General features: G+C 37.7%; 1 protein-coding gene across 5 annotated transcripts in view; it reads left to right on the top strand.

Annotated features, from left to right (window-relative positions):
• Positions 1-25,103, top strand: part of NTN4 (netrin 4) — a 130,345-nt gene that overhangs the window by 47,101 nt on the left and 58,141 nt on the right. For all 5 annotated transcript variants that reach the window (XM_013963984.2, XM_013963986.2, XM_013963983.2 and 2 more), the window contains exons 3-4: positions 238-516; positions 24,405-24,531. In XM_013963984.2, the coding sequence (XP_013819438.2) occupies positions 238-516; positions 24,405-24,531 (406 nt within the window). The remainder of the gene's footprint in view (positions 1-237; positions 517-24,404; positions 24,532-25,103) is intronic.

The following is a 25,103-nucleotide window of genomic DNA, read 5'->3' as shown; positions in this document are numbered from 1 at the left end:
CAACAGTCAGGTTTCTGCTGTTACTCAGTTTATACTTCTACATCCAAACAGGCAGCACATCTGTTCCTTGAAATAATAGGGCAGCTCTTCCCCAGATGGGATCAAGGTCTGAAACCCTCTTATCTTATCATTTGTAGATGATGAAAGGTATAAAGCAAAGCAGGACTACACGGGGCAAAAGAGTTCAGGGTTTGCACACAGTCCTGTATATGCACCGTGTTTTCTTTTTCTTTACAGGTTATTTTCAGAGCTTTGTCACCACCGAATGATATGGAGAACCCTTACAGTGCCAAGGTGCAGGAGCAGCTGAAGATCACCAACCTCCGTGTACAGCTGCTAAAACGACAGTCTTGTCCCTGTCAGAGAAACCACCTGAATGCAAAGCCTCAACATTTTACACACTATGCAATTTATGATTTCATTGTTAAGGGCAGCTGCTTCTGTAACGGCCATGCTGACCAGTGCATACCTATTGATGGCTTCAGACCTGTCAAGGCCCCTGGAGCATTCCACGTGGTATGTAAAACAAGTCCTCACTTATGAAAAAAATCCTTAGATAGTCTAAATTCTCTTACAGTGAGTCTATGCATAGTGCTTCTTCTTTCTTCCTCTGATGATTCACTCCTCCAACTCCATGGTCATCCCAGGATATGCCTTTTAACTTTTTTTTTTTTTTAATCTTCCATTTTTGAATTATAGTCAAGCATGATAACCAGATGCCTTGGAAAACATTCATGCCAGATTTTAGTACCATGACCTTCAGATATAAAGTGTAAGGTGAGCAGTAGGAGAGGTTAGCATAATCATATGTGTGGCATTATCACATAGAAACCAGCTTTGACAGTAAACGGGTACTATTGTTAAATGGATTTTAGAGTGTAAAAAATAAGAACCTTAGTTTGCTGCTAAGTCGCTTCGGTCATGTCCGACTCTGTGCGACCCCGGAGACGGAAGACCACCAGGGTCCCCTGTCCCTGGAATTCTCCAGGCAAGAACACTGGAGTGGGTTGCCATTTCCTTCTCCAATGCGTGAGAGTAAAAAGTGAAAGGGAAGTCACTCAGTTGTATCCGACTCTCAGTGACCCCATGGACTATAGCCCACCAGGCTCCTCCACCCATGGGATTTTCCAGGCAAGAGTACTGGAGTGGGGTGCCACTGCCTTCTCCAAGAACCTTAGTTTAGTTCCTGGTATCTTCTGCTTGCCAGCCAGTAGAATGAATAATGATTTTCCTCTCTTAAGAGTGGCCTCTCACCCTAAGGCAGACTTAAATGCTCTTTCCTCTAGGCTCACACTTCTCATTGCACTTTCCTGTGAACTTTTACTTGTTTGCATCTCCCAGGAGGACAGGCACTGTGTGATCTTTGTATCCTCAGGATCTAGTGTCTTACCTGAGCCAGAAGGTGTTCAGCAGGTATTTGGTTGAAGATAGCAACATAGGAATAGGGAGAGGATGTAAATTACTGTCATCATTTGTCCTCACCTCATCTTCCGAAAAAGACACAGAGTGTCTCAGACAGCAAGTACCATGTTGGGATTCATGTGGAGGCATGAATGGAAAATAGGGAAATAGGAGAGCATTCTGATTCTTTAATTTTATATTTTCTTCTGATACTTCTAATCAAACCAAATCAAAAATAAATAAACTTAAAAGGCTTCAGAATATCCTTACTTTGTTACCTAAAGTGTTGACATGCCCTGATATAGGATAGGGCCACCAGGGACCGTGAACCAGTTAGCCAGCCTGATAATCTTGTTAGCTGGGCTGAGTTGGCAGGGTGCAGAGTAGCATTGGGGTAACTGAAATGATTAGGACAGCAGCCAGGAAGTAACAAGAGTAGAAATAATGCTATTACTTCGAAGTGAAGCTGGGGCTCCCAAGTGGAAGAAGGTGCAATATTCATTCAACCAACATGTACTAGTTTCTATTCATTAATGGGTTTTTGAATCAATATTGTTTCAAATAAATGATGAAATAATTTTTTATACCTAAGTTAATTGGATTCAGATATTAGTCAAATAGAAAGTAACCTAGATATTCTAGAGACATGTCAACCAGACTGAAAACAAGTCTGTATGAGGTAAGATGTTAGTAACTTTCTGCCATTATATTTAGGTGCATTAGTGAAAGGAGAGTCTGCAGGCTGCAATGTATTGAATGTTTGTGTCCCCACCCCCAAATTTTTCTGTTGAGCCCCTCGTTCCAGTGTGATGGTACATGGAGATGGAGCCTTTGGGAAGCGATTAGGTCATGAGAGTGGAGCCCTCATGAATGGGACTAGTGCCCTGAGAAGAAGCAGCCAGACAGCTTGCTAGCTCTCCTTCCGTCCTGTGAGGACACAGCGAGCAGTCTGCAACGTGGAAGAAGGCTTTCACCAGTACCTGACCAGGCTGACACCCAGATCTCAGACGTTCAGCCTTCGAAACTCTGAGAAATAAATCTCTGTCCTTTATAATCCACCCGGTCTATAGTACTTTCTTCTAGCAGCCCAAACAGACTACAACACTGGCCTCTTGTTTCTTCAACTGTCTCTTGTAACCTGAGTCTTACAGGATAATTTTAGGGTAGAGTCCTGAGGACGGATACAAGCTTAGAGGCCCCCAAAACATGAGTGGCACAGAATAGGCCACATTTGATTTGTCTCATGACCTATGAGACAACCTGAATGACTCTGATCAACCAAACTAAATTACCAGAGTTCTCAAGAGCCTTATAAAGCATTCATGGGTATGCATTTAAAAGCAATAGCTTCTTTCTTTTTTTTTTAAAGTAAATCTTCTGAATATAAACTTTCAAGTTGGCAGATTATCTCTGCCAATCCTATGCCAATTCTAGCGACACTTTCTAAGGCTGAAGAGAAAATCCCGGAAGTTTTTATTATATATTCTGGGTATTTGCAAACACACTGTCTAGAGTGAGAGCCACTGAGAGCCACTGAGAGGGGTGTCTTGCATAAGCTTCTCACTCAATAGCAGCAATCCCATCACTGTCTCCTGTGCCTGGGACAAGCTGGTCAAGATATGAAGCCTGGTAAACTGCAAACTGAAGACCAATCATATCAGCCCCCCAGACTACCTGACCACTGTGACTATCTCTCCAGAGGGATCCCTCTGTGCTTCTGAGGGCAAGGACAGCCAGGCCTAGCTGTGGCCCCTCAATAAAAGCAAGCATCTTTATACACTAGCTGGTATGACATCATCAATTCCCAGTGCTTCAGCCTCAGCCACTGCTGCCCCAGTGCCACTGCAGGCCTCAATATCCAGATTTGAAGTAAGATGTTATCGGTACCAACAGCAAGGCAGAGCCACCCCAGTGCCCCTTTCTGACCTGGTGTGCTGATGGCAGAAGTCTTAAAATACAACCATTCTATATAATCTTCAGCCAGATGATCAAGGGCTTTGCCAGTGGTGATGGTAACAAGGATGTCTGGGTTGTGCAGCACTTCATTAAAGAGGGCATTCGTGTTTATCTCTGCCAGTCCTATGCCTATGTAAGTCCTATGCTTACATGTGAGCATGTGGGAGCCTTCACTATGGTTCTACAAAGATGCTGATGGAGCCAAAAGGGTGGAATTGCACTTGAAGATCTTGATCCATCCTAGTATTCTCAGTGGAGTCCTGATTGCCTTAATCCCTGAGACCAGCCCAGATTTGCAAAAAACAATGGTTGCAAGAAATGAAAGGTATGGCCAACTGTGTCATTAGTGCTCAGATTCAACTTGCCTCCAGCCTCAAGAAAGAGGGCTTCTCACACAATGGGTGGCACATCCCTGACCAAACTGGCAAGTTTCATTTCACAGGTCTAACACCCACCTAAGTAGGTGGAGTGGCCAACCAAGGAATTCTCCATCTACCTGACAAAGTCAGCCACATCTCCGTGGCAGGGGACACAGGCAACTGGGCTGCCTCTCTCATGACAGCCACCAGGTCACTCAGTGAGTTCCCTGATGAGAGAGAACAGAGAAAACCTTCTTGTCTTCAGCCTCTGAGCTTGTGAGATTCACAAGGAGGGTATAGGAGGGTGGATGGTGGTAAGTGAATCATTTCTTTCAACCACAGTGCTAACACTCAGCAGTGTTTCTCAAAAAAGAACATATAGTGAGATGGGGCAAAAACATTGGTGGCTTTGTGGCTCTAAACTAAATTCTTCCCCATCCTTATATTTACTGCTGCTGCTGCTAAGTTGCTTCAGTCATGTCTGACTCTGTGCAACCCCATAGACGGCAGCCCACCAGGCTCCCCCATCTCTGAGATTCTCCAGGCAAGAATACTGGAATGGGTTGCCATTTCCTTCTGCAATGCATGAAAGTGAAAAGTGAAAGAGAAGTCGCTCAGTTGTATCCTACTCTTAGCGACCCCATGGACTGCAGCCTACCAGGCTCCTCCATCCATGGGATTTTCCAGGCAAGAGTACTGGAGTGGGTTGCCATTACCTTCTCCACCTTATATTTACAGTTTTTCTCTAAGAATTAACATGTGTAAGAAAGTCAGAGCCCCCCAAAACCTGCCCATCACTCCACTGTAATATTGTGGAAGCTTTAAAGGAAGCACTCTATGGTGTTGGGGGTTCCTTTGTGGATCTGGCACAAGAAACAGCCCATATTAGAGGCTTCGTGAGAAGCCCTAGTCCTGACATTAATGTTTGTCCTCCCAATTATCAATAATTGGGGGTTTTATCAATAGATCATATTATAGAAATCATGTTCTATGAAAAACAGCGAGTCTGCTGCCACTGCAGCAAGAAAATTTTCCCTAAGGAAATGAGATCAGTGTCTACCTTACACAGTTACTGTGAGGCTTAAAAACAGGGTAGCCAGTCCGTGACATTCGGTAGCAACTATTTACATCACTATTGTTATCTTGTATTGTCTTTTCTACCACTTCTCTCACAGAAACTTCTTTCTCAATAACAACAAGAATAAATCATAGAGTAGGTGCTTTTTGACATGTTTATAAGGCTAGCTAGGGGTGTTATGTCATGGAAAACGGTACTTTGATTCCAGCCTGCTGGGATCCCAGAAATGATGTGGCAGAGAGATCTTAAGCTTTTTCTCTATGCAGCTGGGGAGGACTGATTTAGTTCCCTTTTTCCCAGCAGTTGGCGATTTTACAGCTGTGGGATGATGGATGGTAATAAGAAGGAACATGGAATGTTTCATTGTTTTACTAAAATACCATTCATTGGATAACACAGAGGTCTTAGAATGCCGTGGAGAATTGTTTAAATGCCTTGAGTTACACTAAGGTTAAGGTGGATTTTTCTTTTGTAACCAGAGACCCTTTTTTCATAAGAGTTTTGACTAATGTGTTCTAAATCTGAAGGTAAACATCAAAACTTGTGGAACCGTAGAGTGAGGTTTGAGGAAGATATTACTTAGCTACTAGCTGTGTCAGTCAGGTAGCAGAATCATTCATATAATGTCATCACAAACATTGTTCTCTGAATCTGAATACTTTTATTCACATATTTATATTTGTACTTCTTATATGTTATGTTTTATAAATTCAGGACAGATTTAAGGCCATAGTTTTATATTCTTTTTAAAAATCCTTTGCTGTACTGTGAATATGTATTAATTTGAAAGCTCTTGGCTTTTCAAGATATTAAGGAAAAGAACATAGGGTTTAAAAACAATAAGGTTATTAAATGAGAATATTAAATCAAAAATTTAAAATATTTTTATAGCAAACATACACGTATATTTGGAAATGAACATTTGTAAATTAGTGTCAGGTCTGAGTTCTCAGCAGAGAAAAAAATAATCATCATGGATTATAAATACTGCTAATAATAGTTCCCACTTACCGTGTGCCAGGTTTTGTGCTGTCGTGTACAGGTGCTATTGAACTTAATCTTCACAACAAGTGGGTGAAGTGTCATCATCCCTTTCTTTCTTAGGTGAGAAACTGAGGCTTGGGAACACTAACTGACTTCCCAAAAGTTAATGAAGAGTAGAGCTCAGGTTAAATTCATCGTCCATCCCTTTTTGTTGTTGTTGTACTGTAAAAATTTAATCAATACAGGGTTGATAATATGTCAAGAACAGAGTAAAAAAGGGCATAGAAGACATGAGGGCAAGAGAGGTGGAGGCAGACTCAAGTAATTAATAATCATCATGGATCATGGAGTCTAAATCGAGCAAAGGGAATTCTCTGGGGGTCTAGTGGTTAGGACTCCGTGCTTTTACTGCAGAAGATGCAGGTCAGTGTGGCACGGCCAAAAAATAAATAAATAAATAAATAAACAGAATGACACAAGAGAGCAAAGACTATTTCCACCACCAAAAGCTCTTCATTTTTACATTTTATAAAGCCTGTTCCCATGCTTTTTTCCCCCTTGATCCTTACTACAGTCCTGGAAGATGAGCATTTTCAATACTGTTTCACAGATAAGGGAAACTGAGGTACAGAGAGATTAATTTACCTGCTTATAGTCACAGTGATAGTAATTTCTGCTAAAGAGACTTTTCATAGGAATAGGTAATCTATCCAAGTCATCTGCATTTTAATGTTGAATCTTAAATTATCATTGGTTCTCCCTTCTCTTCTATTCATTAGTGAAATGGTCCAAAGGGAAGAAAGAGTAAAAACAAATCTGGAAAATCTACAAAGAAAATAATTTAGAAGTACCTGTCTTTTGGAGTGTGTGAATCATCTTTGATGAGTATCCTTGGTTTTACTAGAAAGAGGGATTTCTGGACCTATCATTCTTTACCTCCATCTCCAACCCTAGACCATTTTTACAGCTATTGAAAGGCAGCAGCAACCTCACGCATTTGCTGTGTCACATGGAGGAATGGGTAATCCTATCACCAATGGGGACACAATGTTGTTCCTAATATTAACAAAATAGAAACTGCCAACTTGATACAGTTAGTGTGAGACTATTCTCAACTCATTTCAAAATCTTAGTGTTTTTATTTCAGTGTTCCTATGTTAGTATGGTATAGCTTTGCCAGTAGTCCCTTGGCAATGAGTAACTACAGATATAATAACAGAAGGTGTACAGAATGTTCTTTATACTTCATTACTACCTTGTGTTTCCTAGTAGCAGGACAAGTCAGGGAAATATGTTCATGGTTGGAAATTGTTGGTGTTTTGACCATAAGACTGGAGACGAATCTAGCCTTATTTTCCCTCTAAACAGTAAGACATACTCTCTTTTAATGGCAAACGTTGCCTAAGATTAATCTTTTTATTTGATGATTAGGAAACCAGAAGACTTAAGAACTAGAGGTGTTACAAAATTTTTGCACTCAGGAAAGCAATTCCCTGTGAAGTTCCTTTCAAAGGTTCCCCAGAACATTTAAGTATTTGTTTATGGGCTTTGGACTGCTTAACACAGAGGTTAAAGGATAAAAATACTGGAAAGCTAAGATGTTAGTGTGAGAACTGACATCTCTGAAAATAAAAGCCAGTAGGAAAATAAGGTTGATTCTCCAAATACTATATTTTGTACATTCAACTGTTCATGAATATGCTTTGAAGAAAGTGAATCACATGTATATTTAGGTCATACTTTGAGTATTGTAAAGGTACAAAAATGAGTTTGACATATCACTTTGCAAATTTTCTTAAGACTAATTCCTTTTCAGTGCTGTAGCATTTAGAAGGTCCATCTCATAGACAGTTGGAAGCCTAGATTAGATCTGTGTATCTGGAAAGCCTAGTCTCCCTGTTCAATTTTTAATATAACCGAGTGAGTGGAGGGCAAAGCTACATGGAAAGAAGCTGAAGTTACAGATATCTGACTTCTGGTTCACAGCCCGAGGTCTCGTATCTCTGTGGTATTTCACTTGTGTCTTGCCAATTTTGTAAGAGCTGGAAATGTACTTCAATTTGTCTTAAAACAATTACATTCAGTAGAAGATAAGTTGTAATTTAAATCCTGTTCCCTCTTATGAGGTGAATTTTAGTGACCAAACACACAAAGGTAAAATATACATGCATACACACATGTGTGTATGCATGTGTATATATATATTCATAGAATATATCTAATATATGATAAATATATAATAATTATTCCACAAGGTGGAGAAACTTCAGAGTCATTTCAAATAATGAGAAAAGCAAAGTGTCTTAGTCTTGGCATTCAAAACCTTAATACTATAACTGGAACTACAGTCATATTATATCTTAGCTATGTAAATATTTAATAGAATAAAACAGTACATGTGTGGAGGTATAGAAACAGTATAGTATTAGTTAATTTTTAATAAGATGAAATTTTGGTATCTTTTAAACTCTTTGCTCTAGCTCTCTAGATAGAAAAAGCAGAGAAAATTATGGCTTCAAAAACTACAATATATTGTAGTTTCAAAAACTACAATATATGTGGAAATGGAAAAATCATTATTTTTCCACTAGTAAATATTTTATATATATAATTATTAAATTTGTAAAAGTAAACACTGACCAAGTGTCCTTGGCCTTCTATTTTTGCATCTCTAAGGGCATAAGTACCAGGCATGTAATTTAGCTGGCTCAGTCAGCTCTCAGAATTCCTGAAGGGCATTGGTTTCATTGTTTCCCAGATAAGGCCTGAGTAGGCATTAAGATTAAAGAAAACATGGGATCCTAGTATTTCCATTATTCTGAATAAGGGCTAAAGATCATAATTGTAGTATATTTAGCTTCTAATTCTCATTTGCCAGTTCTCATAGGTAATAAAAAGGGAATTTCACTCTGTGGGGTTCTGTTTTGGCACTTAACTTCACTAACATGTGAAGCAAAGAATTACAACCTATTTTTTCAAACAAATAGGTTATTAGTGGCCTAGACACAAAGCCCCAATCATTCCTCAGAACTCCAAGAGTTCCCTGTACCTCTCACAATTAAAATATTTACTTCACTGCATCATTTGCTTACATATTCAGCTTTTCTTATCTGCTAAACTCTCTGATTCTTTAATGGCAGATGATGGAATAATCAAAATATCAAATACATAGTGGGTTCAAAATATCACCAGTTAATATATGAATGAATTAATCAATAGCATTTTAAAAATAAGGGATTCATTTCAGATAATGTTAAAAATTATCAATAATAATGACTGCTCTTGATTGATTGTGTCACACATCTACACACATTTTCTCTTTTAATTCTCAAATACGTGGAGCCAGTACTATTTATAGGTAGGACACTGCGGCTTGTTATTAAGGAATTTATCCAAAGTTACTGAGAGCAGGGATTGGAAACCCCATGTATCTAATTCCAAAGTTTATTCTCTTTATGTCACATTTATCCACATAATGCTAAGAAAAGAACCCAATTTAAAAATAGGCAAAGGTTTAAACAGATGTTTTTCCAAAGAAGATATGAAAATGCCTAATAAGTCCATGAAAAGATGTTTGAAATTCTTAGTCATTAGGAAAATGCAAATCAAAACTACGATGAAATACTTCTTCACATCTAATAGAATGACTGTAATCAAAAGACATAATAAGAAGTTTTGATGAGGATGAAGAGAAATTGGAACCCTCACACACTGCTGGTAAGAATGTAAAATGGTGCTGCTGCTGTCTGGCAGGTCCTCAAATAGTTTAGCATAGAATTATTTTATGACCCAGCAATTCTACTCTTTAGTATCTGCCCAAGTGAATGGAGAACAAATGCCTACACAAAACCTTGTACCTGAATATTCATAGTTGCATTATTCTTGCCAAAAGGTGGAAACAACCCAGTGTTTATCACCTGATGAATGAACAAGCAAAATGTGGTATATCCATACAACAGAGTATTATCCAACCATAAAAAGGAATGCAGTACTGATACATGCTACAACAAGAATGAACCTTGAAAACATTATGCTGAGTGAGAGAAGCCAGACACAAAAGGCCCTGTATTAATCCTTTTAGATGAAATGTCCAGGAAAGACAAATCCGTAAAGACAAAGTAGGTTGGTGGTTGCTAGGAGTTGGAGCTTAGGGAGGAATGGGCAGTAACTGCTTAATGGACACAGATTTTCTTTTTGGAGTAATGGGAATGCCTTGGAATGAGATAATGGCAATGATTGCATAATTTTTTTTTGCATATACTAGAAACTACTGGATTGTATACTTTAAAATAGTTAAAATGATACATTTTATGTTATGTGAATATAATCGCAGTAAGAAAAAATCAAAAGCTAAAAGCAAACCAACCTATGGCTGGTTATAAAGGAACTTTATAAAATGAATATATTTCTTTTCAAGTCCCAGTCATTAGCTGGGACTGTTTTAAAAAGCAATAGCTTTGGATGGATGGGTATTGAAGAAAACCAGTTCTTTCAGTAGCTGCAGTTGTTGTTTCTGGATGTGTACAAATGACCACAGATTTGGTAATGACATTCTGATAGAGTTATCAAATAAGCATAAGTTTTAATATATCAGTATTTCCACCTTGATCATTCACATGAACATATTCAGTAATGAAGACTATGTTTTACATGGTTCACCTAGAAACAAGCAATTTTCCAACGTGAAAAGAAGCATCTGAATGAATTAATTTAACAAAAAAAGACTATGGAAGAAAACATGCCCTAGCAATTGGCTTCTTGTACGACAATCAGGGGCTCATTTATCTTAAACAAGTCAACTTTTGTAACACCCTCTGCACTGTATAGAATACTGAGTGACAGTTAAACAGAACTGTCAAGAAAAGAGGAAAAACAGTGAGAAATGTGAAGTAGAATGAATTAAAATTGTAAGAGAATGCAAAATAGTCTGTGACAAGGAATTTTCTTTAAAATAACTAGAAGCTATGTGAACACATTGAGCAAGTGAAAAGTACTTAATAATCCCCCACAGCATTTCTAATAGAATTTACCTGGTCTTCTACTAATTATAAAAACCCATCTAAATCCTAAAAGACACTGAACAAAACCCCACAAGACCTTCCTTCATTCGGGTGTCAAATGCTGCTTGACAGATAAGTTGCTTACAAAATGAGTTCTCCTAGTACTTCCCTTCACTTAATTTCTCAGGATCTTGTCTGATAGTTGTTGAGTTAATAGTTTTAACAGCATAGAAGTTATATATTGTTAACCCCACTTTTGCTCTTTCTTTCTAAAATTATTCAAATTAAGTAGATAAAAATTTGAAATTATCCTTTTTACCCCTCAAGAAAGTTTATCCTAAGAAGTTATTTTAGGTGTTTGTGGGAAGGAAAAAAAAATCTTCCTGATGACATCACTGTTCTAAGATGGAAGCCTCTAATATTTTTGGATTCTCTTGGGAGTTTTGTTCCCTGTTTTGCCACTGACTTGCCTTGCGAGCCTGGAAAAGCTTAAATATAAAAAGATAAGTGCAAAGTGAACTTATGAAAACAAGACTTAACTTGAGATCAAATGAAGAACAGAGATGAAGTGGATCACAAGGCTATGTAGCAACTGTTCCAGTAACTCAACACAGTAACCAGGTAGCAATCTGGCTTGAAACAGATTTCAAAAGTCGAATCTGTACACTAAGATAGTTTCACATATAGTCTTTTAGTAAAGTCAAAGTCTGCCTATAAACAAGAACTCCAGCAAGAATCTAATGGTATTTGTCAATCTTCAGTCCTGCTCTGCACCTTGAAGAAATTGTATAACTGTAGAAAAGGAGCTAACTTGACATTTTGAGGTAATTCCATAGATACACCAAAATAAATGTCTTAAAATCAGAGTGCCTTGCTTTATTTCCATTGTATACATGCAAATCTGAAACCAGATTATGCATGTAACCTAAGTATTCACTTGTAGGATTTATCCAAATAAGTAAGTCTGTTGGACAGATATCATTTTTAAAAGCCCATAGTCAGAAATAATACGTAAAACTCATTGAAAACAAAAAAGCAACAAGAGATAGTTCTATATAATGAAGTAAGGGTAGAAAAAAAATCACCTAAATTGGTAATAGTTTGATTTTATCTAAATGTAATCTTCATAAGCCTCCTAGGCATCACAGTGTTTAGTTTAATGCTATTTGCACTTTTATGGCTGAAATATTTATTACAGCCTCCACAGGAGAGTTGAAATGACTGATGAAATGGAAAAAAACAAAGCTAGTAGAATTAATCTTGTAAAGATATGAGACATTCAAAACCCATTTAACTACATATAGCATGTTGAAATTCCACTTTTAGAAGTATGTTCTTAAGTAGTCTACATGGAAGAACTTTAGGTAACATGTGGAGGATAAGCAATGGCAATATTAAAGGATATTCTTTTAAAGAGTAAAGTCATGATTCACACAGATATAAAATAAATATGTGTCAACAATTTTACTTAACTCAGTAAAATTAATAAGGGGACAGTAAGACCTTACTACTGCTTCAAAGAAAAATTTAAAAAACCACACATACATTGGCAAATAAATATATTTACAAAAAGGTGCAAAACAGGTCAATATGATAAGAATTGTTCAACTGCACTGTCAGACACAACTGACTTGCATTTCTGTGGAGAATAACTTATTTGCATTGTCGTTAATTTTCTACAGCTTATGGAGTTGTGAAATAGTTCAGTGATAATAAAATGCAGATATGGACAGAAGACCCAAGTAGACATTTCTCCAAAGAAAATATACAGATGGCTAACAGCACATGAAAAGATGCTTAGCATCAGTAATTATTAGAGAATGCAAATCAAACTGCAATGAGGTATTATCTCACAGCAGTTAGAATGGCCATCATTAAAATGTCTACAATAAATGCTGGAGAGGATGTGGAGAAAAGGGAACCCTCCTACACTACTGGTGGGAATGTAAATTGGTGCAGCTACTATAAAAAACAGTATGGAGGTTCATTAAAAAACTAAAAATATACTTACCATATGAACCAGTAATCCTACTTCTGGGCATGTATCCAAAAAAGATGAAAACTCTAATTCAAAAAGATACATGCACCCCAGTGTTCATAGCTGCAGTATTTATAACAGTCAAGAGATGGAAGCAACCTAAATGTCCATCAACAGATGAATGGATAAAGAAGATGTGGTGTGTATATGTGTATATATATATATGCAGTGGAATATTAGTCATAAAAAAGAATAAAATGATGCCATTTGCAGCAACATGGATGGACCTAGAGATTATCATACTAAGTGAAATAAGTCAGAAAAAGACAAATATAATATAATATTGCTTATATGTGGAATATAAAAAAAGATACAAATGAACTTATTCACAAAACAGAAACAGACTCACAGACATATGAGTTATGGTTACCAAAGGAAAAGTAGGGGAGGATAGATTAGGAGTTTTGGGCTAACAGATACAAATTCTATATATAAAACAGATAAACAACAAGAACCTCCTGTATAGCACAGGGAACTATATCTAATATCTTGTTATAACCTATAATGGAAAATAATTTGAAAAAGAATATATATATTTATATATAATTGAATCACTTTGGTGTACACCTGAAATGAATACAACATTGTAAAGCAACTGTTCAGTTCAGTTCAGTTCAGTCACTCAGTCGTGTCCGACTCTGCGACCCCATGAATCGCAGCACACCAGGCCTCCCTGTCCATCACCATCTCCCGGAGTTCACTCAGACTCACATCCATCAAGTCCGTGATGCCATCCAGCCATCTCATCCTCTGTCGTCCCCTTCTTCTCCTGCCCCCAATCCCTCCCAGCATCAGAGTCTTTTCCAATGAGTCAACTCTTCGCATGAGGTGGCTAAAGTACTGGAGTTTCAGCTTTAGCATCATCCCTTCCAAAGAAATCCCAGGGTTGATCTCCTTCAGAATGGACTGGTTGGATCTCCTTGCAGTCCAAGGGACTCTAAAGAGTCTTCTCCAACACCACAGTTCAAAAGCATCAATTCTTCGGCGCTCAGTCTTCTTCACAGTCCAACTCTCACATCTGTACATGACCACAGGAAAAAAAAGCAGATATAATCTAGAAAAGTATGTTAGCCAGAACACTTAGTCTCTCTTTATGGGGGGCAGGTGCATTTCAAAGTTTATCACAATTTTATCCCATAGAAAGAATATTATTTGTTAGAGAAAAATGCAAAGAAAAGTATTCTAATAATGTGGTTTTCCAAAAGATCCTGCATTGGTCCTGCCCATGGTTATAAATAAAAGTAGTCCCTATTCCTGGACTCACAAAGAGAGATTTTCTTTATTCTAGGAAATCATCACTCTGAAAGCTAAGAAGAAAACTGTACCTAAAATTTACTGAAGAACCCAAAATTTAAACTAAAGTGCTCACTTACAAAAAACACAGTTGAGCTAATAGTACATTTTTAAAACAATGGGGATATTTTAAAATCTTTCACTTGCCTTTTAAAATAGGTGACTTTCTTAACATTTTTTAACTCAAAAGTATTTTGAAATTGATTTGGAAGGTCCAAAAAGCTTTTCTCTGTCCTGGAGAAGTTTCTGCCTTCTTTTCTGCAGATACTAGGTTTGGAAGGTTTGATTTTGTATGTTTTGCTTTGTTTTGACCAATCATCTAATTTCTCAGCAAGGGCCATGTGGTATGTTGAAAGATAAACCACAAAACTTGATTTTAATTAGTTCTCAGTTCTATCTGTCATACTACAAAACAAAGGTCTACTGAAATACATCTTTAAGAAATCTTAAAATTAATGTCCACAATTGGGAATACATAAATCTAGTAGCATTTGGAAATTCTGTGTATGTGGATTCATGCTTCCGAATAGTACCTCAGCTACTGATGTCTTCTGATAAATAGCATGCACAATGGCACAGAAAAACTGCCATTTAGATATACAAATCAAAGCTTTGGGGGATACAAAGTTTTGTACATAAAAAAACATGGAAATAAGCCAACAACCTGAATCTTAACTTTGACCTGAATCATTAGGTTATGTACAGTGTTTGACTTACCATTCTTTTTTTTTTTTTTACTTACCATTCTTTATAAATTAAAACTAACTGTAAAAGCCATCACACTACACAGTATTACTATCTATCCTTACCAAATCATATCTATTAGGGAGAACGTGAACGTGAAGTCGCTCAGTCGTGTCTGACTCTTTGCAACCCCATGGACTGTAGCCTACCAGGCTCCTCTGTCCATGGGATTTTCCAGGCAATAGTACTGGAGTGGATTGCCATTTCCTTCTGCAAGGGATCTTCCCAACCCAGGGATCGAACCCGGGTCTCCCACATCGTAGACAGACGCTTTACCATCTGAGCCACCAGGAAGAACAGATAACAAAAGGGAGGCCATTCACAAAGAGCAAATCTTTAATTAGAATTTATTTACATACTTTCCTGTTATCTCCATTTGCAAATTTATTCAGGGGAGTTTCTAAGTTAAGGCAGTAAAGAATCCACCTGCAATGCAGGAGACCCCAGGTTTGATTCCTGGGTCGGGAAGATCCCCTAGAGAAGGGATAGGCTACCCACTCCCGTATTCTTGGGCTTCCCTTGTAGCTCAGCTAGTAAAGAATCTGCCTGCAATGTGAGGGACCTGGGTTCAATCCCTGGGTTGGGAAGATCTCCTGGAGAAGGGAAGGGCCACCCACTCCAGAATTCTGGCCTGGAGAATTCCATGGACTATAGCTCATGGAGTCACAAAGAGTTAGACAGGACTGAGTGACTTTCACTTCTAAGTTGACTTGTTAACACCTGCAGTGGCCCACAAATGCCCCTAGGAGGCATCAGAATTTCCAAGGTACAGACAGATTTTACATTGCACCAATAAGAATCTAAAAATATTCTCTACTCCTACATGCCCTGAACTTATTGATGCCAGGTGTGGGAAATGGGGCCAATCTTCCTATATTCACCCATTGCCAAAACTGCTAAGCTTCTCACAGAGGAAGAGGACAAATAATCCATTCAAGAACAGAATACCCTTGAAATGACTCACTTTGAGTCCATACCAACCTTCGTCCTGAGGAGCTCTTCAAGGACAGACAAATTGGTTTGAAACATCAATATTATTTAAGTAACACACTGAAGATATTTGGCCAAAGTAGACCTCTCAAAAATCCTACTCCCCAGGGTCATTTAAGGGTTAAGATGGTGACTCTGGAGTCAGACTGCTATAGAATTCTTGGGTAAATTACTTAAATTCTTTCAGCTTCAGTTTTCTAATTTGTAAAATCACAGCAATAATTACACCTACCTTATAGGGTTCTTATGGGGCTTCCCTGGTGGCACAGTTGGTAAAGAATCCACCTGCAATGCAGGAGGCTGCCTGTAATATAGGAGACCTGGGTTTAGTGTCTGGGTTGGGAAGATCCCCTGGAGAAGGAAGTGGCAACCCACTCCAGTATTCTTGCTTGGGAAATCCCATAGACAGAGGATTCTGGTGGGCTATAGTCCATGGGGTCGCAAGAGTTGGACATGACTTAGCAACTAAAATACTATGGGTTCTTATGTAAATCCAATGAATTAATATTTATACAGTGCCTAGAACAGCACCTGGTACATAGTAAGTGCTAATCAATATTAACTACTACTATTATTTTTATTATTTATCATAATCATCTTCATCTTTATTCTCATTTCCCTCCCTGACTAACCTTATGCCTTGGGCTTATAGTAACTCTCTACATAGCATCATATTTACCAGTGTGACTTGTCCAAAAGTGCTCTGGACAAAGCTGAATATCTTTCAACCCTGTTCTGCCCCAAATCCTGCCTGATGACAAACAAAAGTATCCCATTCCCACTTCAAATGAATAATTAGCACCCTCTCTTCTTGAGAAGTTTTGAAAATGGAAAAGTGAAAGTGAAAGTGAAGTCGCTCGGTCGTGTCCGACTCTTTGCGACCCCATGGACTGTAGCCTGCAAGCCTCCTCTGTCCATGGGATTTTTCAGGCAATAGTACTGGAGTGGATTGCCATTTCCTTCTCCAGGGGATCTTCCTGACCCAGGGATTGAACCCAGGTCTCCCGCATTGTAGGCAGACGCTTTACCGCCTGAGCCAAAACTAAACTCAATAACTAAGGTTTTCCGTGTTCCATTGAATATATATTGGCTGAATGAAAAAAATTAACACATATCAATTGAAAACCTATTATATGCCAGTTAATGGGGATTCAAAGAAATTTAAGCCATTGTTTCTTCCCTGCAAGAGTTTACAGTCTATCAGAGAGATGTATATAAACACGTGATTACCATACAGTATACTTAAATGCAGTTTTGTTATGAAATTTGCATTGGCTCCATGCATTTTTTCCAGGTTTGCCAGCCAGAGCAAGGTTCTTGGCACCTTAGTGAAGTAGGCACAGTTTATCTTTGGCTCCTTCCCTCTCTTCTTTAGACATTCCCTTTCCCTCCACCAGAAAGCTACTTCCTTCTTAAGGCAACTCTGAGTACAGTTCTAGAATTGAGAACAGATGGTTATAATCCCTGCTGATATGTTTTCTGCTAATAATTTAAGAATTTATGCTTTCTGAGCTTAAGTCCCTTTTTGTAGGGAGCTCTTGAACCTAACATGATATTCAGGGCCTAAAGGAATGAGTCCTGATAGGAAGAATTTCAGGCAACAGGCTGACTGGGAAGAGAGATGTCTCCTGTGGCTGATTTTCAATCTTTAATCATAATTGTTTCTGCTCTATACCTCTCTATTTTATTGCTCATGCTTTCTTACAAGACCTGTTTTCTCTGGTGTTCAAGTATAGACCAAAGAATAGATTGTAGAGCCTTTCCACTGCTTACAATCCTGCAATATATATATTATTGGGCAAAGGTTTGAAATATTCAGTCTTTAACTTATTTTACTCCATTCTAACACTATGTTTCAAGCCTCCTTTTACCAAACTCAATTATTGTGCTACATATTCACCATAGAACTCCCACTTCTGTTAAACTGAAATATGCATACCTTTAATAGGGGTAGAGAAAGATTTTATTTGTTAATGAAAAGACATGTTTTCCTCACAATGCTTTCTATTCAAAGGTTTGTGCTGTAGCATTGTTGTGCCTGTTTTTGTCCTGCTTAAGAGGAGTAGGTTCTAACAGGCTAGCCCATTATTAGAATTTATCTCTTTTCATACATAAGAAGTTCATTCATTTGGAAGCTAATCCTTTTCTCTAAAAGGGACATACTATCTCTTTAGAAATTAAATCAGTTTTTTGCCTTTACATCTTTTCTAAAGTTGCTGCAAAGCATTGTTCCACTTTTGTAAATCATTTATCAGAGCTAAATGAAGGTCTGTGAATTGCCATAGCTGCCTTTAAGTGGGCAGTTTTCTTAGGATCATAGAATAGGCACTGTTTGTATTCTCTTTTCACAAATATTTTTTAAGATTCCAATGATGGTATGAAAGGATACTCATTTTCCATTGAAATTCAAAGTTGAATGGTAAAGAAAGAAAATAAAATCATATATATGTAAACAATAATGGCACAGGAGCCCAAGGAAAGTACTTAATTGATGAAATGGAAGAATTTCTGAATACTTGGCTGTAAAATCTTTTTTTTCCACTAACTTTCATTATAAATTTTAGTAGGACTTGAGCAATAGTTGGTTCTTTCTTTCTTGGAGAGCAGCTGGGAAGCAAATTTTATCAGACATTCAAAGAAGAATTCAGTTAATTTGAGTCTTCCAAAGCTTTAACCATATTTATTATTTGCTTTGGTGTTTCCATTATGGTGAATGTCTGTGGATGACGAAATATACCTTTATTTGGAAGGCAGGTGCTAGAATGACAGTCTGTGATTACTTTTCTCATAAGCAATGGGGAAAATGCAGTACAGAAGGAGGAAAACAGTAGGAGAAAAATCAGAAAGAATGAAACTTATTTTAGTTTTGGTATAGTTATTATCGACATATGCAAATCCATCTTCAGACTATTAACATTTACTTTTTCATTTCTGCCACATCAGGTAGTGCCTGCTAAAAAGGAGAGATATTCTCCTAACTCTCCCTTATTTGACTTTCACATCATTTGGAAACACTCTTGGTAAAATGGTAATAGGACCTGCTATATGACATTTAAGGCTTATTTGGTAGCTCAGAAAGGATTATGGGTAGTTGCCTCCAACCAGGCAGTATTCACAATACACAGAGGCAGGCCTTAGAATCATAGAATCTTAAGACTCAGTTCAGTTCATTTCAGTTGCTCAGTTGTGTCCGATCTTTGCAACCCCACGAATCGCAGCACACCAGGCCTCCCTGTCCATCACCAACTCCCGGAGTTCACCCAAACCCATGTCCATCGAGTCGGTGATGCCATCCAGCCATCTCATCCTCTGTCGTTCCCTTTTCCTCCTGCCCCCAATCCCTCCCCACATCAGAGTCTTTTCCAGTGAGTCAACTCTTCACATGTGGTGGCCAAAGTACTGGAGTTTCAGCTTTAGCATCATTCCTTCCAAAGAACACCCAGGACTGATCACCTTAAGACTAGAAGGACCTTAAAAGTTGTCAAAGCCAAGCTTCCATTTAACGTTTAAATATTCTACACTATTTTGATAAGCGATTGTCCAACCCTTATGCTCAACATTGCCAATGGCCAGATTCTCACAACCTCCTGCCATTGACAATTTCCTCAAGTCTACATTTGCTGACTACTAGAGGGCCTTCTGCCCCCAAAGAACAATTAAAAATGAGCTTTTCTAAGCAAGATGGATATCTTACAATGACAAATTTGAAAGATAATAATTTCCTCAGTTTGTTCCGACATAGATTCTTATAGCCTTACATATGAAGGAGCAGTATTTTCTCTTCTGTGTCTATTTACCTCTAATATATCATATTTGTCACCAAAGTATACAGGTATTCATGAGCAAGCTGTTCTAGTAATCCCTTAAATTTCTTATTCAAAGTTTGTATGATTCCCTTACATATATCCCATACTGTATGGGGTATAGTAAGAAACTTTTGACATCAACAGAGAAATGTACTCTCAGTATAATGGAGGGGTTTATGAAATTCATAAACTATCCAAAATGCCAAGGTATAACTCTTGTATAATTAGGGTTTGTAGATTTGTTGTTAAAGTTGAATTCTCATTTCCCAGTTACACAGCCAGATACCACTCTTCTTCAACTAAGCCTTAAATACATAATCCCATTTTCCTGCTCTTTATCTAGTTTATGTTTGTGTACCAAACAAGAGCTTTGTTAAACTTGTTACTGAAGTTTCCTTTTTCTGTTTTTTTTTTTCCCTAGTGAAGACCTAGTTTCACTTGCACATTTTTCACAAGCATCAAATAGTGGGTGATCTTTCAAGCTTGAACAGTAACAGTTGTATCGCTGAGAAAGGATTTCTTGTTTCAAATGGTCTAGGTAATGATTTACAACTATTTTTAGTAATTCTCAAAATAACAGTTCCTTGACTTTTTCTGTGTGCAGAAATATTTGCTGGGCTGGCATCTTTCAGACCCCGGGAGGTTCATCCCAATCCTTGCATGTGGGTGCAAGGAAGTGCTCTGAGATCCCTACTCCGGAGGGAACTGACCAGTCCACATCATCTTGTGATGCACGTGAATGTTTGATGAGGTTCCCTAAGTGTCTTTGGTCTCCTGAGTCCTGGAATTTGTGGACCAGGACTAACCAGAGTTGGGTGAAATTACATATAGGCCTTGGGCATTCCGAGACCAAACCTGATAAACTGAGGCTTATAATGATAGTTTAGTTCCTCTAAAGAAAAGTAGCAATAATTTGTAGCAGAATCTGCTTGCAATGCTGGAGGTATATATATATATATGCTGTGTATATATATATATATATATATATATATATATATATATATATATATATATATATATATACACACACACACCTATGTATAACTGATTCATTTTACTGTATACCTGAAACACAATGTTGTAAATCAACTATACTCCAGTAAAAATTTTTTAGTTAAAAAAAATATAACACAAATGAACTTATGTATGAAACAGAAACAGACTCACAGACAGACAGAACAGACTTGGGATGCCAAGTGGGTGTGGGGGAGGGAAGGAGTGACAGTTTGGGGCTAGCAGATACAAGCTATTATATACAGGGGGGATAAACAGGAAGCTACTTTATAGCACTGGGCACTATATTCATGGTCCTGTGATAAATCATAATGGAAAAGAATATGAAAAAGAAGGTGTATATATATACATATATGTATAACTGAACTACTTTGCTGTATAGCAGAAAGTAATACAACATTGTAAATCAACTATATTTCAATTAAGAAAAAGAATCTTACCTTGTGGAAGTTACTTGATAGAATTTCTATTTTTTTTCATGATGATAAGAATGTTGAATTTAAAAGATTTAATAAAGAGCAGTTGGACTGGAGCATTTCTACCAGAATATATGAAAAATTAGATATTCAGGAACGAGGATGAAAACACCTCATTCTTATAGAGTAGTGAACATTGAATCCCTGCAGCTCTCCAAATTTAAGTGCAAGTTGTCTTTAGCTCTTACCTAGATGTGTGAATAGTTATGTATAGTAAACTCCTAACAATTCCATGGGACTTTATGTATAAACAAGTCCTAGCTTTGTTGTATAAACAAGTCTTTTCACAAAGAAAAGACCAAGAAAAAAGGTAACTATAATTCACCTCATGCTTGGGCATTCCAAGAACAAAACCAATACATTGAATCTATAATATTAGCTGAGTTTCTATAAAGAAAATCAACAAAAATTTTTGTAACATATTGTACTCCGAGTCAATTCTACCATTTAAAAAATCTATATCCTAGCTAATGCCTAAGAACTAAAAGGACAGCTATAGTTCATTTTCATTAAGCACAAAAACCTTTGTTTATAATACACAGAAACTAACTTTAGCAAGATGGCTCTTAGATCTCATGTGATTCATCCACAAGTAGCCTGTGGACCTCCAAGCCCTGAATAATTCCTGAACTTGAATTTTATGTGTACATAAAGGTCCACAGTAGTCACATAACACACTTGGATAATGCATATGCTATTCCCAGAGTGCCTCTACGAGTGGAACCAAAGAAATATATTCCAACAGAATGAAAAGAAAAAGGAGATCTTGGGTAGACAACACAACTTTCTCAAGTGTTAAATTAGGTTGAGCAGTAGTACCTCAATGTATTGGTTGTAGCTATTTCCACATTTGTTGAACCCTAAGGTCCGTTTAGTCAAGCCTGTGGTTTTTCCTGTGGTCATGTATGGATGTGAGAGTTGGACTGTGAAGAAGGCTGAGCGCCGAAGAATTGATGCTTTTGAACTGTAGTGTTGGAGAAGACTCTTGAGAGTCCCTTGGACTGCAAGGAGATCCAACCAATCCATTCTGAAGGAGGTCAGCCCTGGGATTTCTTTCATAGAAATGATGCTAAAGCTGAAACTCCTGTACTTTGGCCACTTCATGTGAAGAGTTGACTCATTGGAAAAGACTCTGATCCTGGGAGGGATTGGGGGCAGGAGAAGAAGGGGACGACAGAGGATGAGATGGCTGGATGGCATCACTGACTCAATGGACGTGAGTCTGAGTGAACTCCGGAAGATGGTGATGGACAGGGAGGCCTGGCGTGCTGCGATTCATGGGGTCTCAAAGAGAGTCGGACACGACTGAGCGACTGAACTGACTGAACTGAAGTTTAATTTTATTTCTGGCCGGTCTAAGTACGTCTCATTTTTAGTAGTTCCTTTATCATCGCAGTCAGAATATTTCAGATGTATTGAAATAAACTTTGTTCATAGATTTTCCCTAACCTCTTAGAACCACAGCTTGGTTAATTTTGTTTCCTCTTCCTGGAAATTCTCTTTCCTTCTGCCTGTCAGAAATACTGCCCAACTTCAACGCCTATCTCAAAAACCCGTCTCTCTCATAAAGTCCTCAGTCACTATTAATCTACTGTGATTTCTGCATCTTTTGAATTCCAACATAATTTTATTTCTTAGGTATTTATTTATTGTCTTGTTTATGAATAATTTTTTTCTATGTAAATCTTTTTTATCCAGCTACATTGTACTTTGCTTAAAGACAGAAATCATGTTTTGTAACGCTTTGTGTATCAAACATTGCCTAATATAGCAACTTTCTCTAGTAGATATTCATTAAATAATTGTAAATGGTTGGTATAACTTATTACCTCTGCATTGATTTATCTTTTATACTGTTTCTCAAGAAAAAACAAACAACACTTCATAGATCCAAGTTTGGGACTCTGTCTCTGAGCTACTTCAAAAAACATTCGTTTGTACAGTCATGACATCATGTGTCAATAAATTCATTTTGGTACTAGAATTCATGGCAAGCTTAGTTATTAGGAACTATTCCAGATGATCTCAAATACTAATTTTTAGAAATTATTGATGAGATAATATAAAATATTAAAATTCTCATAAAATGCTCAGATCCCAAATAATTCTGTTAGGGGAAGCACACTGATTGAAACCTTCCACCCTGGCCAGGCACCAAAGTAGCCATTTGCATAAGTTGTTTTACGACAGGACGTCCTGGTAAAGAACAGAGAACTAATAAGCCTCCACCAACCAGAAGAGTTCGGGAAAGGTCAAAAGGAGACACCACAGGTCTGACCACCTCCCAGAATCCTTCTCTCTGGCATCCATTTTGGCTGAACAAGGCATGCACCACCAAGAAGGACTCTTGAGTCAGAATGATTGGCTAAAGACAACCGGGAAACTAATCCCATCACCATAAAACCCGAGACTGTGAGCCATGTGGCAGAGCTGTTCTCCTGGGTTCCCTTACCCTACTGCTCTCCACCCGGGCACCCTTTCCCAATAAAATCTCTTGCTCTGTCAGCACATGTGTCTCCTTGGACAATTCATTTCCGAGTGTTAGACAAGAGCCCAGTTTTGGGCCCTGGAAGGGCCCTCCTTTCTTGCAACAATTCCACTAAAATATTTTTCCTTGGGAGAAATACTATTTTTAAAACCCTCAGCTACTCTGAATTATGGGATTAAAAGAAAATGCCCAGTATTATGACAAAATGTCTTCAAAGCCTTAAAAAATATACAGATGATGACTGTTCAACTTTACTTCTAGAAAACACATTTCAAATAAATGAAAAGGTACACAATAGCTACAAGGATATTAATTATAGAATTAAAATATACTGTATAAAAATATTTAAAAGCCTAAATAACCAAAAATAGGTGATTGGTCAAATAAACTATATATTGTACACGGAAATCATTAAAATGGGTGTTGTACAAAAACATTTAATGACATGGAAAGATCTAAATTTTCTGTATTGAAGATGTATTACTTTTGTGTAAAGAATAAAAAAAAATTGAGGTATTAAAACTTTAAGTAAATGCTTAGCAATTATCTCAGAATTGCTTATTTGGATCATGTATCCTGCTGTCAAGAAAGTATATATTTTGCAGTTTTTTGAATTAACAGCAAAGACAAACCAAAGAAAGGATCTCTCATCTTGATGACTAACATCTTCAAGTGAATGAATGTCATATGGCTAAAGCCAATGAATGAGATGAGGTTGTGGGAAGAACGTTCTTTCCTAGAGTTGCTTGCGCTCTCAGCTCTTACTTTTCTTTGCAGGTCCATGGAAAGTGTATGTGTAAGCACAACACAGCGGGCACCCACTGCCAACACTGTGCACCTTTATATAATGATCGCCCCTGGGAGGCAGCTGATGGAAAAACAGGGTCTCCAAATGAGTGCAGAAGTAAGTACCAAGTCCACAGACTCAGAAGCCTTCTTTGTCATGTAAACATCTGTAGACTTCTCGTTTGTTGTCTTGAGAAACACAATACGTGGTAGGTGACAGATGCTAACCTACACAAACATAGCCCATATCACTGCCCTCTGTGACTTCAGCCATTGGAAATAATTACTGCTTGCAAAGTCGCTGATATGACTATTTTGCCAAAAATGTGTTGCTGGGACTCTATGTTGAACCTGAGCACCCTTCTTGAGAGTTTGACATAATAAAAACATGTCCAGACACAGAGCAACTGAGGTTTAGAGTTCACAGATACTGAATTATAATAATGAAAATAGGTATCTTGAATTCAGCTCAAAACAACCCTATAAAGTAAGTGGTGTTAATCCCATATTAGAGATCAGTAAACTGAGGTCCAATAAAATTTGAAGTATCTTGCCAAAGTTAGTAAATGATAGAGTCAGGACTTGATCCCTAGTTTTCAGACTCCAAATTAAATACTTTTTTTCTAGAATACCATAATGCCTGTCTCTTCACTTATACTTTTAAAAACAAATTAGATTTGAAACTATGTC

This window comes from Capra hircus, chromosome 5 (genome assembly GCF_001704415.2).
Source record: "Capra hircus breed San Clemente chromosome 5, ASM170441v1, whole genome shotgun sequence".
NCBI classification, from domain to species: Eukaryota; Metazoa; Chordata; class Mammalia; order Artiodactyla; family Bovidae; genus Capra; species Capra hircus.
This window is presented reverse-complemented; position numbering and strand designations above follow the sequence as displayed.